Below are 13,986 nucleotides of genomic sequence, written 5' to 3'. Positions count from 1 at the left end.
TCCTGCCTCAGTTTCCCCGTGTCCCCCGGGGCTCACTCACCACGTGTCCCCGTGGCCCCCCCGCTGCAGCACCCGGTAGCCAAACTGGGACTCTGGTGGCCCCCGGAAGAGCCTGGGACGCCCCACGTCGATGTTGAAGCCCCCAGCGAGCCCTGCCGAGGTCAAGGAGGGTCCCGAGGGCGCGCAAATTCCCTTTTTCGTCTTTTTCCCCCCAAAAAACCCCCGTTAAAAATAAGATTTTTCCATGAAAAATCCCGGGTTTTACTTCCTCTCCTGAGTTCCCCTTCCCACCTTGAGCCCGGCCTAAATCCAAAGAGATTTTGGTGGGTTTTCCCTCCAAAAAAACTGCAAAATCAATTAGGAGGGAGGAAATGACCAAATTTGGCTGGTTTAAAAGGGATTTTGGTGTTTTTTTCCCTCCAAAAAAGCTCCAAAATCAATTAGGAGGGGGGGGGAAATTACTAAAATTGGCTGGTTTAAAAGAGATTTTGGTGTTTTTTTCCCTCCAAAAAAGCTCCAAAATCAATTAGGAGGGGGGAAATGACCAAAACTGGTCGGTTTTAAAGAGATTTTGGTGGTTTTTTTCCCTCCAAAAAAACTCCAATTAGGAGGGAGGAAATTACCAAAACTGGCTGGTTTAAAAGGACCAAAAAAACTCCAATTAGGAGGGGGGAAATTACTAAAATTGGCTGGTTTTAAAGGGATTTTGGTGTTTTCTTCTTCTCAAAAAGCCCCAAAATAAATTAAGTGGGGAGAAATGACCAAAACTGGCTGGTTTTATCCCAAAATCCCCCCTCTCAGAGAGAGCAGGAGGGACCCCCACGTGGCTCACTCGGATCATTCAAACCCCAATCCCAACCGAGCCCTAAATCCCAATTCTGATCCCAATCCCAGCCTGGAAAAAGCCCGAAACGACCCAAAATAAAGGGATTTTTGGGGTTTTTTTGGGGTTACCTGGGAGCAGGATCAGCACCAGGAGCAGCCCCTGGTTCCCCACACCTCTCATTTCTGCAGCTCCAAGGTGATTCTGACTCCAAAAGGCACAAAATCCCTTTTTTTGGGTTTTTTTTTTTCCAGTTTATTTTCCCTCCTCCTTCATCTTCAATTGGCTGCTAAAAATAAATGTGGTTTTGGATGGGGGGGGAGGTGAAATTTCAGGGGAAAAAAACAGGCAAAGCGGTAAAAACACAGGAAAAAGAGAAAAAGGGAGGAGGTGGGCGCAGGGTTTTTATTTTTGGGGGGTCCTGGATGCTTGAAGGGGATTTTTCCACTTTTTTTCTGGGGAAAAGGGGGTGGAAAAATCGGAATTTTCCCCAAGGATTGAACCCACAGAGGTGGCAGTGACACCTGGATATTCCCCGGAGTGGGGAGGTGGGAAAAGGGTTTTTTTGGGGGGTCTGGGTGGGGTTTGGTTTGGGTTTGGGCGGATTTTGGGTGGATTTCGGTGGGTTTTGGGTTGCCACGTCCTCCGGGTGACACTGCCACCAGCCGGGCTGAGTTAAAAAAAAAAAAAGGGAGAAAAAAAAAAAAAAAGGAAAAAAAAAAAAAGGAAAAAAAATTCAAACTCCGCGATTTAGGACAGAGGGAAACTTGTGCTGCCAGAGGCTGCGGGACGGGCAGGAATTTTCAGGGGGAATTTAAAAAAAAATAAATTAAAAAAGCCAAGGAATGAGGAGAAAAACAGACAAACAGCGACTGTGCAGCTCCGGCCCCGCCCAGGCTGGGCCTCCGGCAGCGCGGGGAAACTGAGGCACGGGAAACGGGGAAACTGAGGCACGGGGAAACTGAGGCACGGGGAAACGGGGGAACGGGGAAACTGAGGCATGGGGAAACTGAGGCAGGGGGAAACTGAGGCACGGGGAAACTGAGGCACGGGGAAACGGGGAAACTGAGGCACGGGGAAACTGAGGCACGAGGAAACTGAGGCACTGCGCCCCAGCTCAGCCCAGTGCCCCCAGCCCATCCCAGCCCAGCATTCCCAGTTCAGCCCAGTCCATCCCAGTCAGGCATCCCCAGCCCATCCCAGTGCCCCCAGCCCATCCCAGTAGTCCCAGTCCAGCATTCCCACATCATCCCATCCCAGTATTCCCAGTTCAACTCAGTGCCCCCAGCCCATCCCAGTGCCCCCAGTCCAGCATTCCCAGTTCAGCCCAGTACTCCCAGTTCAGGGGCAGGGTTAGGTAGGCACCAGAACCAGGCTTTGTATCAGAACCAGTTTTAGGAGGGCATCAGACCCAGGTTTGGGTGGGGATCAGAACCAGGTTTGGGATCAGAACCAGGTTTAGGACCAGAACCAGGTTCAGCACCAGAACCAGGTTCAGGACCAGAACCAGGTCTAGGACCAGAACCAGAATTAGGACCAGAACCAGGTTCAGGACCAGAACCAGGTCTAGGACCAGAACCAGAATTAGGACCAGAACCAGGTTCAGGACCAGAACCAGGTCTAGGACCAGAACCAGAATTAGGACCAGAACCAGGTTCAGGACCAGAACCAGGTCTAGGACCAGAACCAGGTTTAGGACCAGAACCAGGTTTAGAACCAGAACCAGGTCTAGGACCAGAACCAGGCTCTTCCCCCGAGCGTGCTGGGCACTGACCCAGGGAATGGGCACAGCCCCCAGAGCCCCAGGAGTGTTTGAGGCAGTGTTTGCTGCACTTTAATCATTAAATTAGTCATTAATTACACTGACACTGTGGGATCCCCTGGAGTGCTTCCCACCCAAATCACACACACTGCTCCAAAGCCTTCAATCCTGCTTTTCCCAGAAAAAAAAATAAAATAAAAAACAAAATAAAAAATAAAAAAGCCTTTGGCACAACCCAGATGGGCCCAGGAGTTCAGGATGGAGCTCCCAAAAAACCTTCCAACCTATTCCTGCTCTCCCAAGGACAACCTGCCTCTGCAATTTAATAATTTGGAGCTCCCAAAAAACCTTTGAGAGGATATTCCTGCTCTCCCAGGGACTGACCCTGCCTGAATTTCCCCCCAGAGCCATGGATTTATTCCTGACACTTATTTTTCCCATTCCCTTCTCCCTGCACTCAGATTTTTTTTTATAAGGCAGGAAAAAATTGTCCACAAATTTACCCCCCAAAAAAACCATGAGAAGCCTCCAGCAATCCACATTTTCCAGCCCAAATCCACATTTTCCAGCCCCAAATATTCCCTGTTAGCTGGCTCCAGGTGAAAGGCTCTCCCCAGACAAAGAGGGGGAACGTTCAATCCCAATTTTTTCCCTAAAATTTCTGGAAAAGTCAATGGGAAAAACCACATTTGGGGAGCTGACATCCCTGTGGGATCCAACGCTGGAACTTTGAGGCTCTAAAGAGTCAGGAACGACGGGAACGGCACCAACCAGTCACTTCCAGAGGTGCCAAAACCCCCCCAGAATCCCCAAAATCCCAAGAAAACTACGGCTTGAGCTTGAGCCAGGGGTGGAGGATGGTGATGATGGAGAGCACGGAGGAGGTGAGCCCACAGAAGCCCAGGATGCCGGGGCTGCTCCGGCACAGCCCCAGCTTCTCCAGAGGGATCGCCAGGTCGCAGGCGTTGCGCAGCAGGTCCAGCAGCAGTGGGGGGTTGTCGCGCATTCCCAGTAGCAGGAGCTGCAGCTGGAGCTGCAGCTGCAGCCGGAGGCGCCGGGTCCTGCCCTCAGCCTGCAGCCGGGCTTGCTGCTCCGGGCTCCTGCCGCGCTTCCTGGCGGCCGCGGCGCGCTCCAGCAGCAGGCGGAGCTCGTAGGCGTCCCGGCTGAGGTTCACCAGCAGGGCGAAGAGGAAATACCTGCGGGAAAGAGGGAGCGAGGTGGGGAAGGGGGCTGGGGGCTCCCAGCAGCCGCAGGAAGGGAATGGGGATTGGGGAGTGGGGGGATGAGGGGAATGGGGATTGGGGGGATGAGGATTGGGGGGGTGGGGATTGGGGGGAATATGAATGGGGGGAATGGGGATTGGGAGGATGGGGATTGAGGAAATGGGAATTGGGGGAATGGGAATTAGGGAAATGGGAATTAGGGGAATGGGGATTGGGAGGATGGGGATTGAGGAAATGGGAATTGGGGGAATGGGGATTGAGGAAATGGGAATTGGGGAATGGGAATGGGGGGAAGGGAAGAGGCATGTTCAGCTCTCCCATGGGATTGCATTCCTCATTCTCCCCATTCCCTCTCTTCCTCAGGAATCCCATTCTCTTCTTTCCCTCAGGAATCTCATTCCCTGCTCTCTCTGGGGAATTCCATTCCTTATTCTCCCCAGGGCAATTCCATTGCCTGCTCACCCTTGGGAATCCCACTCCTTATTTTCCCCACAGTAATTCCATTCCCTGCTCTCCCTCAGGAATCCAATTCCCTGCTCTCCCTCAGGAATCCCCACTCCCTGCTCTCCCTTAGGAATTCCATTCCTTATTCTCCCCAGGGAAATCCCATTCTATGCTCACCCTCAGAAATCCAATTCCCTGCTCTCCCCTGGGAATTCCATTCTTTCTTTTCCCTCAGGAATCCCCATTCCCTGCTCTCCCTCGGGAATTTCCACTCCCTGCTCTCCCTTGGGAATTCCATTCTTTCTTTTCCCCAGGGGAACCCCATTCCCTGCTCTCCCTTAGGAATCCCACTCCTTATTTTCCCCAGGGGAATTCCATTCCCTGCTCTCCCTCAGAAATCCCATTCCCTGCTCTCCCTGGGGAATTCCATTCTTCCCTTTCCCCAGGGGAACCCCACTCCTGCTCACCCCACCCAGCTGAGGATGCTCTCCCCAGCTCAGGAGACCTCCCCAACCTCCCCTGCAGCCAAGCCCAGCCCCTCTCTCACCTGAAGGACCTCTGGCTCCATTTCTCCGTGGCAAGGCCGGGCAGGATCCCGGTTTTCCCGGCCCACAGGACGTTGTCACAGGCCAGGAACAGAGCCCGGTTCAGGTGGGACAGGGTGAGGCAGAAACGCAGCACGGGGTCGGGCAGGTGCAGCGAGCGCTGGGCCCCCCCCAGGGCCTCGGCCGAGCCCCCCAAACGCAGCACTGCGGGAGGGGGACACCGGGGGGACACCAGGGGGGTGTGAGACCCCAAAATCCACCCTAAAAACCACCCTGAGCCCCCCAAACGCAGCACTGCGGGACATCGGGGGTGTGAGAGCCCAAAATCCCCCCTAAAAACTGCCCTGAGCCCCCCAAACGCAGCACTGCGGGAGGGGGACACCAGGGGGACACCAGGGGGGTGTGAGAGCCCAAAATCCCCCCTAAAAACCGCCCTGAGCCCCCCAAAATGCAGCACTGCGGGACACCGGGGGGGTGTGAGAGCCCAAAATCCCCCCTAAAAACCGCCCTGAGTCCCCCCCAAAATGCAGCACTGAGGGAGGGGGACCCCAAAATCCCCCCTAAAAACCACCCTGAGTCCTCCAAATGCAACACTGAAGGAGGGGGACACCAGGGGTGTGAGACCCCAAAATCCCCCCTAAAAACCACACTGAGGCCCCCAAATTGCAGCACTGCAGAAGGGGGACACCATGAGGGTGTGCAGACCCCAAAACCCCCCCTCAAACCCCCTCCCAGAGCCCCCCAAACGCAGCACTGCAGAAGGGGGTCACCATGGGGGTGTGCAGACCCCAAAACCCCCCCTCAAACCCCCTCCCAGAGCCCCCCAAACGCAGCACTGCAGAAGGGGGTCACCATGGGGGTGTGCAGACCCCAAAACCCCCCCTCAAACCCCCTCCCAGAGCCCCCCAAACGCAGCACTGCAGAAGGGGGTCACCATGGGGGTGTGCAGACCCCAAAACCCCCCCTCAAACCCCCTCCCAGAGCCCCCCAAACGCAGCACTGCAGAAGGGGGTCACCATGGGGGTGTGCAGACCCCAAAACCCCCCCTCAAACCCCCTCCCAGAGCCCCCCAAACGCAGCACTGCAGAAGGGGGTCACCATGGGGGTGTGCAGACCCCAAAACCCCCCCTCAAACCCCCTCCCAGAGCCCCCCAAACGCAGCACTGCAGAAGGGGGTCACCATGGGGGTGTGCAGACCCCAAAACCCCCCTCAAACCCCCGACCCCCCCCAGCCCACTCACGCTTGCGGCCCAGGCTCAGGTGAGCCTCCAGCTGCTGCAGGCGGCTCAGGGTCCCGGAGCTGCCCCCGGAGCCGTTCCCGGCGCGGCTCAGCGCGGCCCCGGCCAACACACAGGCGTACTGAGCGGCCCTGAGGACAACGAGGGAGTCAGGGAGGGGGGAACCGGGGATGCCACCCCGGTGCTTCGGACCCCTCCCGGTTCTCTGCGATCTCCTCTGGCCCAAAGCCACCCCGGGGTTCTGGGACCCCCGGGATCCCCCTCCCCTGATCCCCCTCCCCGGGGAGCCGAGGCTGCACCTGAGGAGGCGCTCCCGGGCCTGGCTCTGGGCGCTGAAGCGCACCCAGGCCTCCATGGCGCGGGCCCGGTACCGAGCCCGGTACACCGGCGTCACTTCCGGTACCGCCGCGGCTCTTTCCCATTGGCTGAGGGCGGACCCGCCCGCCGCGACCAAAACAGTGCTCGTGAATGGGCGACAGCAGGAATCTCCGCCTCTAAGTCTGTGTCGAGGAGTTTGATTGGTTTCTTTCGCCGCTAATTGCTTCTCCTGATCAATAAGAGCGGGGCTGTCATCCCGTACCGTCATCTCTGCTGGCTTGTGCTTCCTGCATTTTGATTCGCTTATTCTCTCGTCAATCTAAAGTTTCCGAAATACGATTGGACAATGGCCCCCAAATCCCCGCCTCCTTACCGCCCCACGACCACACACCGCTATTTGTGTTAGTGGGTGAGTGCGCCGCGCCCTGACCCCGCCCCTCGAGCCGCGCACCGCGTTGTGATTGGCCTCCTGGTGCTTTCCCCGCCTCCCCCGTCCCCGATCCGGCGCTCCTATTGGTGTGCCGGGCGCGGAGCGGCGCTGATTGACAGCGCGGCGCTGAGGAGGGAGCGCGACTATGGAGGCGGTGCGGGCGCAGCGGCTGCAGCCCGGGGTGGGCGCCGGGCCCCGCGGGCTACGGCCGCGGTGAGCGGGGCCGGGGGGAGCCGGGGGTGCCGACAGGCCGGGCTGGGGTGGGAGTCGATTTTCCCTCATTCCCTTTTTTCGCTTTTCCTTATTTTTCTGTCATTTTTCCTTATTTCCCTGTCCCTTTTCCTTATTTCTATGCCCCCCTTCCTTCCTTCCTTCCTTCCTTCCTTCCTTCCTTCCTTCCTTCCATCCTTCCTTTTCCTTCTTTCCATGCCCCATTCCCTTCCTTCATTCCCTTTTTCCCTTCTTTCCTTCCTTCCTCACCCCTTTTTCCTTCTTTCCATGCCCCATTTCCTTCCTTGCTCACTCCCTTCTTTTCCTTCTTTCGTGCCCCATTTCCTTCCTTCCTTCCTTCCTTCCTTCCTTCCTTCCTTCCTTCCTTCTCTTTCCATCCCCCTTTTCCATCTTTCCACGTCCCAATTCCTTCTTTCCATCCCCTTTTCCTTCTTTCCACCTCCTTTTCCTTCTTTCCATCCCCCTTTTCCATCTTTCCACGTCCCAATTCCTTCTTTCCATCCCCTTTTCCTTCTTTCCACCTCCTTTTCCTTCTTTCCATCCCCCTTTTCCATCTTTCCACGTCCCAATTCCTTCTTTCCATCCCCTTTTCCTTCTTTCCACCTCCTTTTCCTTCTTTCCATCCCCCTTTTCCATCTTTCCACGTCCCAATTCCTTCTTTCCATCCCCTTTTCCTTCTTTCCACCTCCTTTTCCTTCTTTCCATCCCCCTTTTCCATCTTTCCACGTCCCAATTCCTTCTTTCCATCCCCTTTTCCTTCTTTCCACCTCCTTTTCCTTCTTTCCATCCCCCTTTTCCATCTTTCCACGTCCCAATTCCTTCTTTCCATCCCCTTTTCCTTCTTTCCACCTCCTTTTCCTTCTTTCCATCCCCCTTTTCCATCTTTCCACGTCCCAATTCCTTCTTTCCATCCCCTTTTCCTTCTTTCCACCTCCTTTTCCTTCTTTCCATCCCCCTTTTCCATCTTTCCACGTCCCAATTCCTTCTTTCCATCCCCTTTTCCTTCTTTCCACCTCCTTTTCCTTCTTTCCATCCCCCTTTTCCATCTTTCCACGTCCCAATTCCTTCTTTCCATCCCCTTTTCCTTCTTTCCACCTCCTTTTCCTTCTTTCCATCCCCCTTTTCCATCTTTCCACGTCCCAATTCCTTCTTTCCATCCCCTTTTCCTTCTTTCCACCTCCTTTTCCTTCTTTCCATCCCCCTTTTCCATCTTTCCACGTCCCAATTCCTTCTTTCCATCCCCTTTTCCTTCTTTCCACCCCCTTTTCCATCTTTCCACTCCCCAATTCCTTCTTTCCACCCCCTTTTCCATCTTTCCACCCCCTTTTCCATCTTTCCACCCCCCTTTTCCTTCTTTCCTCCCCCTTTTCCTTCTTTCCTCCCCCTTTTCCTTCTTTCCACGCCCCAATTCCGCCCCCCGCGGGTTCTCCGGGCAGTGAACGTGGTGGAGGCGCTGCAGGAGTTCTGGCAGATGAAGCAATCCCGCGGGGCCGAGCTTCGCAACGGCGCCCTGGTTCTCTACGAGATGGTGCCGGCCACCAGCCCCCCCTACGTCTGCTATGTCACCCTGCCGGGGGGCAGCTGCTTTGGCAGCTTCCAGGTACAATCCCCACCCCGGGAATGCCTCTCCCCACCCCGGGAATGCCTCTCGTGTCACCCTGCCGGGGGGCAGCTGCTTTGGCAGCTTCCAGGTACAATCCCCACCCCGGGAATGCCTCTCCCGGACCCCACCGGGATCCTTTCCCAAATATCTCCTCCCTGCTGGGCGTTCTCTTTCCTGAATCTGGCTCTAAACCTCTTTAGTTGCAAGGAGATTTAATTGCAAGTTGCTGCTGGTGTGTAAATTGCCATCAGGTCCCAATCTGGGAAGATTTGTCTGTGGATTGTGGGGTTTTGGTGTCCTTTTTTGCCTATTCTGGTCACTTACAATTCAGTGCTGAAATAGGAGATGGGATATCAGGGAAAACTGTTGGATTGGCTGGATCTGATCTTCCTTCTCCTTCCCAGGATTAGATCCTTCCTTCCCAGGATGTGATCCTTCCTTTTCCTTCCCAGGATGTGGTCCTTCCTTTTCCTTCCCAGGATGTGATCCTTCCTTTTCCTTCCCAGGATTTCATCCTTCCTTTTCCTTTCCAGGATTTGATCCTTCCCAGGATTAGATCCCTCCTTCTCCTTCCCAGAGTTTGATCCCCTTCCTCCTCCTTCCCAGGATGTGATTTTTTCTCCTCCTTCCCAGGATTAGATCCTTCCTTCTCCTTCCCAGGATTAGAGCCTTCCTTCCCAGGATGTGATCCTTCCTTTTCCTTCCCAGGATTTCATCCTTCCTTTTCCTTTCCAGGATTTGATCCTTCCCAGGATTAGATCCTTCCTTCTCCTTCCCAGGATTAAATTAAATTTAATTAATTAGTTTAGAATGCAGTGGGAGGTTCCAAACCTGTTTTGGTTCTGTCCCAAAATCCTGGTCTCAGGAGGGAATTTGGGAACAGTTTGTGTCTGAAAAAATTAATTAAATTAATTAATTGACTGTGCAACAGGAGGTTCCAAATCTGGCTCTAAACCTCTTTAGTTGCAAGGAGATTTAATTGCAAGTTGCTGCTGGTGTGTAAATTGCCATCAGGTCCCAATCTGGGAAGATTTGTCTGTGGATTGTGGGGTTTTGGTGTCCTTTATTGCCTATTCTGGTCACTTACAATTCAGTGCTGAAATAGGAGATGGGGTATCAGGGAAAACTGTTGGATTGGCTGGATCTGATCTTCCTTCTCCTTCCCAGGATTAGATCCTTCCTTCCCAGGATGTGATCCTTCCTTTTCCTTCCCAGGATTTCATCCTTCCTTTTCCTTTCCAGGATTTGATCCTTCCCAGGATTAGATCCCTCCTTCTCCTTCCCAGAGTTTGATCCCCTTCCTCCTCCTTCCCAGGATGTGATTTTTTCTCCTCCTTCCCAGGATTAGATCCTTCCTTCTCCTTCCCAGGATTAAATTAAATTTAATTAATTAGTTGAGAATGCAGTGGGAGGTTCTGAACCTCTTTTGGTTCTGTCCCAAAATCCTGGTCTCAGGAGGGAATTTGGGAACAGTTTGTGTCTGAAAAAATTAATTAAATTAATTAATTGACTGTGCAACAGGAGGTTCCAAACCTGTTTTGGTTCTGTCCCCAAATCCTGGGGCAGATTTGGGAACACTTTGGGTCTGAAAAAATGAATTAAATCAAATGAATCGCCAACGCAACAGGCAGTTCTGATTCTGGGGGTGTCACTTCCTAATTCCCCCCCCCCAGCCCCCATTCCTGGTGCTCGGGGAGGGGCGTGGAGGTGCTGGGGTGTCCCCAGTGTGGCCGTGTGTCCCCAGTTCTGTCCCACCAAGGCCGAGGCGCGCCGGAGCGCGGCCAAGATCGCGCTGATGAACTCCGTGTTCAACGAGCACCCCTCCCGCCGCATCACCGACGACTTCATCGAGAAGAGTGTCTCCGAGGCCCTGGCGTCCTTCAACGTGAGCAGGGGTGTCGTGGTTGGTCTTTTTTTGGGTCAGGTTAAGCCATTTTCTGACCCTGAGATGGGGTAATTTAGAGGCGTTTGAAAAAATTTTATTCCGTTTTCAGTCTCGTGTGTAGGGTGAGGCAATACAGACAAATGTTATAATTCACACCATCGCAATCAGAAGCTAATTTTTTCTAATTTCTAAACTTTTTTTCTAATTCCATGCAAAACAGATTGTTAAAAACCATCAACTGCAGATTCTTTTTAATATTTGGCTGTCACTGTTTATCTCCCTAAAGCTTCCCAGGACGATTCTGGGAAAACTTACTCAGCTTCTCTGTGTCTGACCAGGCTGTCACATTCACGTGTGACAGCTCAGCCTGTGCTGGCATTAGGCTCTCCTGAATCCCACTGGGAATTCCAGGATTGGGAATTCCCGGGAATGAGAATGGCAGCTCCATAGCTGGAATTTCTCTGCAGGGCAACCGAGAAGAGGCAGATAATCCCAACACCGGGATCGGGGCCTTCCGCTTCATGCTGGAGTCCAACAAGGGAAAATCCATGCTGGAATTCCAGGTGCTGTGTCCAGTTTGTGCAGATCCTGTTCCTCTTCTACCCAGGTCCCACTCCTGGTTTGGTTAAGGGATGTTTGGGTTGGTCTCCCAGGTCTATTTTCAGTTTTTTCCACGGGGAATAAACTCGGGGTTTCCCTTTGATCCAGATCAGATTTGGGGTAATTCCAGTATTACCCTTGCAATTGTGTTTCTCACTGTCACTGTGATATTTCCAAATGTCCTAATTGCAGTAGTCCAGTTAATTAGTGAGATTCATCCCTGAAAACAGGGGAGCAAGAGCTCCACAAGATGGGATGTTTCCCCCAAAGACTGAGGGAATTCCTTAATGAGGTGCCTAAATCACTATATTCTATCAGCCTGCTGCTGTGTGTACCACCACCATTTATGAGAGTTTATTTGCATGCATTAAAGAATATTTTATGGTACCAACCTTGCAAAACACGGAAGTGGGAGTCACCCAGCTCTGAGCAATCCCAGCACATGCAGAAATGGTGGTTTTGTGTTTTAAACCCTCCCTCTTGCCATCCCAGGAGCTGATGACAGTTTTCCAGCTGCTGCACTGGAATGGGAGCCTGAAGGCCATGAGGGAACGTCAGTGCTCACGCCAGGTGAGTCCCACCTCCATCCCGCTGCTCCTTCCCATTCCTGAGCTTCCCCTGATGCCTTGTGGAGGACAAATGACCCAAATGTCAGGCCCAAGAGCATAAACAATGTGAACTGAAGAGAGAAAACAAGAAAAATTGGAGTTTATGGGGTGGAGCTGTAATTGGACAATTAACTCCAATATGCAAATGGACCAGAGCTTATAAAAGTGAGAGACCCTGTGACTGGGTGTCCATTTTGGTTCATCTTGGGTTCATTTTGTGACCATTTTTGGTTAATTTTGTGACCATTTTGGTTCATCTTGGGTGTAGCCCTGCATGGTCCCTCGCACTGCCCAAGGTGCATCCGTTGAGAATATCCTTTTAATAAATCCCTACTTTATTAATTAACTCTGCCCAACCTCTGTTGTATCTCAACCTTCACAAAGCATCATCCCCTTAGAGTTTCTCCCCTATTTTAATGATTCTCTTGCATCCCATAAGGTTTTTTTCCCAATTTTAACCAATTCTCTGCCTCCCATTCCCACCAGGAGGTCCTGGCTCACTACTCCCACCGTGCTCTGGACGATGACATCCGAAACCAGATGGCCCTGGACTGGGTGAACCGGGAGCAGAACATTCCAGGAGCCCTTTCCCGGGAGCTGGCGGCCACCGAGCGCGAGCTGGACGAGGCCCGGCTGGCCGGGAAGGAGCTGAGGTTCCACAAGGAGAAGAAGGACATCCTGCTGCTGGCAGCTGGCCAGCTGGGCTCAGCACACTCCTCTGGCTGCTGAACCCCAAAAATCCCACCCCTGGCCATCCCAAAACCCTTCCCCAAATCCCAGCCCATTTGCACATTTAGAAGAAATTTAGGGAAAAAGCTCCTGAATGGATTCTAGCAGTTTCATCCTGGTTTTTAGAGCTGCTCCTCATTCCCTCATTCCTCCCTTGAGAACTCCTTATTCCCTAGGGAACTTTTTATTCCCTCATAATCCCTACAGATTTTTTCCTCTCCCTTATTTTCGGGCTTCAAATCCCAGGTTTTGTCCTCTCCTCACTTCCTCTTTGCTGGAGCAGTCGGGATTCTATGAAATCCAGTGTTTCCTCTGGAAAAACCCATTGGATCCCCTCCCTCCTGTAGCAGAAAGGGATCAATTAGAGCTCCTTGATGAGCTCCTTAATTAAATGAGTGGATGCCAACATGTGCAATATCCAGATTTAATTTTGGAGTTAAATCTGGGATCAACCTGCAGCATTCCAGTCCCAAGCACAGCAGGATTTGCAGTTCCCCCCTGGAATTGCCCTGTCTGGAGCCAAATACCAGCATTGGAAGATTGGAAAAATCTTGGAGAGTTTGTGGATGAGGGAGGGATTTGCACTAATCATTCCTTATCCACCTTGTATCCATGTGGAATTTAGACTATATTTAGCTTTAAAACCCCTTTTATGGCATGGAATTGTTCAAACAGCTCCGAGTTCACTCAAGAAAATGTCAATTTATCCATGGAAATTTCCGTCTTACTCCCCTTTTTCCCAGCAGACTGGGAATACAAACTGAATTACACGCCAGAATTCCTTTTTCACCCTAGCTTAGAGCTTTTCCCTCTTCTTATCTCTTTAAACCCTTCAGATTCTACTATTCCCACCCTCCTTCTTCCCTCTGCCTGACCACAGGATATTCCAGCAATAATCATTGTTTTAGGATAAAAGTGGAATAATTCCATTATTTGTAGGTACCCCATTTTTATATCCACATCCTAACAAGCTTATTTGGGGGGTTTATATATTTTTTATACTTTCTACAAACACTATTAACGTTTGATGTCGCTGGAAATTGGATTTTAAAGGGATGGGGTGGGGGTTGTGGGGTGTAATTTTCCTGAAAGATTGGAAAAATTTGATTTAGGAATAACGGATTTTAATCCTGCAAAGGATTTTAAACCTAAGGGAATCCCTGAAGCTCCTCCCAGTTCTTTATGCTCCAAATCAACAAGTCTGGGAGGACTTTAGGAGTTCCATCACTGTGGAAGGAAAAAAAAATAAAAACAAAAGGGAAAAAAACAGACATTCTATTGCTTGTGGGATCGAGGAGACAGTTTGGAGGCTCCGGATCTCCGTGGAAGGTGTAAAATTAACAAAATTCAAATTTTCTCAGTACAGAGAAAGTCGTGCTCCTTGTTGAGGCAGCGGAATTACGGGATAAACACTGCTGTGGATTTTATACAATAAACCCAGCGATTTTTTATTAACATTGGTGCTCTTGCTCGTTTTTTGGGGGGCCAGTTGTGCCAAAAATGCTGTGAGCCATGTCGGTGTGTGGTCCAAAATTCCCGGGGTTCAA

At 52.0% G+C, this 13,986-nt stretch overlaps 2 protein-coding genes across 2 annotated transcripts; one reads left to right on the top strand and one right to left on the bottom strand.

Annotated features, from left to right (window-relative positions):
- Positions 1–2,641: 2,641 nt before the first annotated feature.
- PEX11B (peroxisomal biogenesis factor 11 beta) lies at positions 2,642–6,620 on the bottom strand. The gene is made up of 4 exons (XM_041404037.1): positions 6,335–6,620; positions 6,039–6,166; positions 4,800–5,001; positions 2,642–3,781 (listed from the first exon to the last, which is right to left on the bottom strand). Exons 1-4 carry the CDS (start codon positions 6,388–6,390, stop codon positions 3,412–3,414), a joined length of 756 nt encoding a protein of 251 aa, XP_041259971.1. The 5' UTR covers positions 6,391–6,620; the 3' UTR covers positions 2,642–3,411.
- A 367-nt stretch (positions 6,621–6,987) lies between these two features.
- On the top strand, positions 6,988–13,894 carry LIX1L (limb and CNS expressed 1 like). Its single transcript, XM_041404038.1, has 6 exons — positions 6,988–6,996; positions 8,451–8,614; positions 10,362–10,502; positions 10,970–11,065; positions 11,595–11,672; positions 12,197–13,894. The coding sequence occupies exons 2-6, from the start codon at positions 8,486–8,488 to the stop codon at positions 12,437–12,439; spliced, it is 687 nt and encodes a 228-aa protein (XP_041259972.1). The 5' UTR covers positions 6,988–6,996; positions 8,451–8,485; the 3' UTR covers positions 12,440–13,894.
- Positions 13,895–13,986: the final 92 nt, after the last annotated feature.

The sequence above is a fragment of the Onychostruthus taczanowskii genome, unplaced genomic scaffold, assembly GCF_017590055.1.
Source record: "Onychostruthus taczanowskii isolate IOZ18803 unplaced genomic scaffold, ASM1759005v1 scaffold207, whole genome shotgun sequence".
Lineage (NCBI taxonomy): Eukaryota > Metazoa > Chordata > Aves > Passeriformes > Passeridae > Onychostruthus > Onychostruthus taczanowskii.
The sequence above is the reverse complement of the archived record's forward strand: the minus strand, read 5'-3'. Positions and strand labels throughout refer to the sequence as shown.

Bases quoted from the DNA above. Each gene is read 5' to 3' on its own strand.
- PEX11B (XM_041404037.1), bottom strand. From the start codon at position 6,390: ATGGAGGCCTGGGTGCGCTTCAGCGCCCAGAGCCAGGCCCGGGAGCGC. The intron at 6,167-6,334 runs GTGCAGCCTCGG...CGTTGTCCTCAG, and splicing joins GCCCGGGAGCGCCTCCTCAG to GGCCGCTCAGTACGCCTGTG. The intron at 3,782-4,799 runs GTGAGAGAGGGG...TCTTTCCCGCAG, and splicing joins TGGAGCCAGAGGTCCTTCAG to GTATTTCCTCTTCGCCCTGC.
- LIX1L (XM_041404038.1), top strand. From the start codon at position 8,486: ATGAAGCAATCCCGCGGGGCCGAGCTTCGCAACGGCGCCCTGGTTCTC. The intron at 8,615-10,361 runs GTACAATCCCCA...GTGTGTCCCCAG, and splicing joins GCTGCTTTGGCAGCTTCCAG to TTCTGTCCCACCAAGGCCGA. The intron at 10,503-10,969 runs GTGAGCAGGGGT...ATTTCTCTGCAG, and splicing joins AGGCCCTGGCGTCCTTCAAC to GGCAACCGAGAAGAGGCAGA.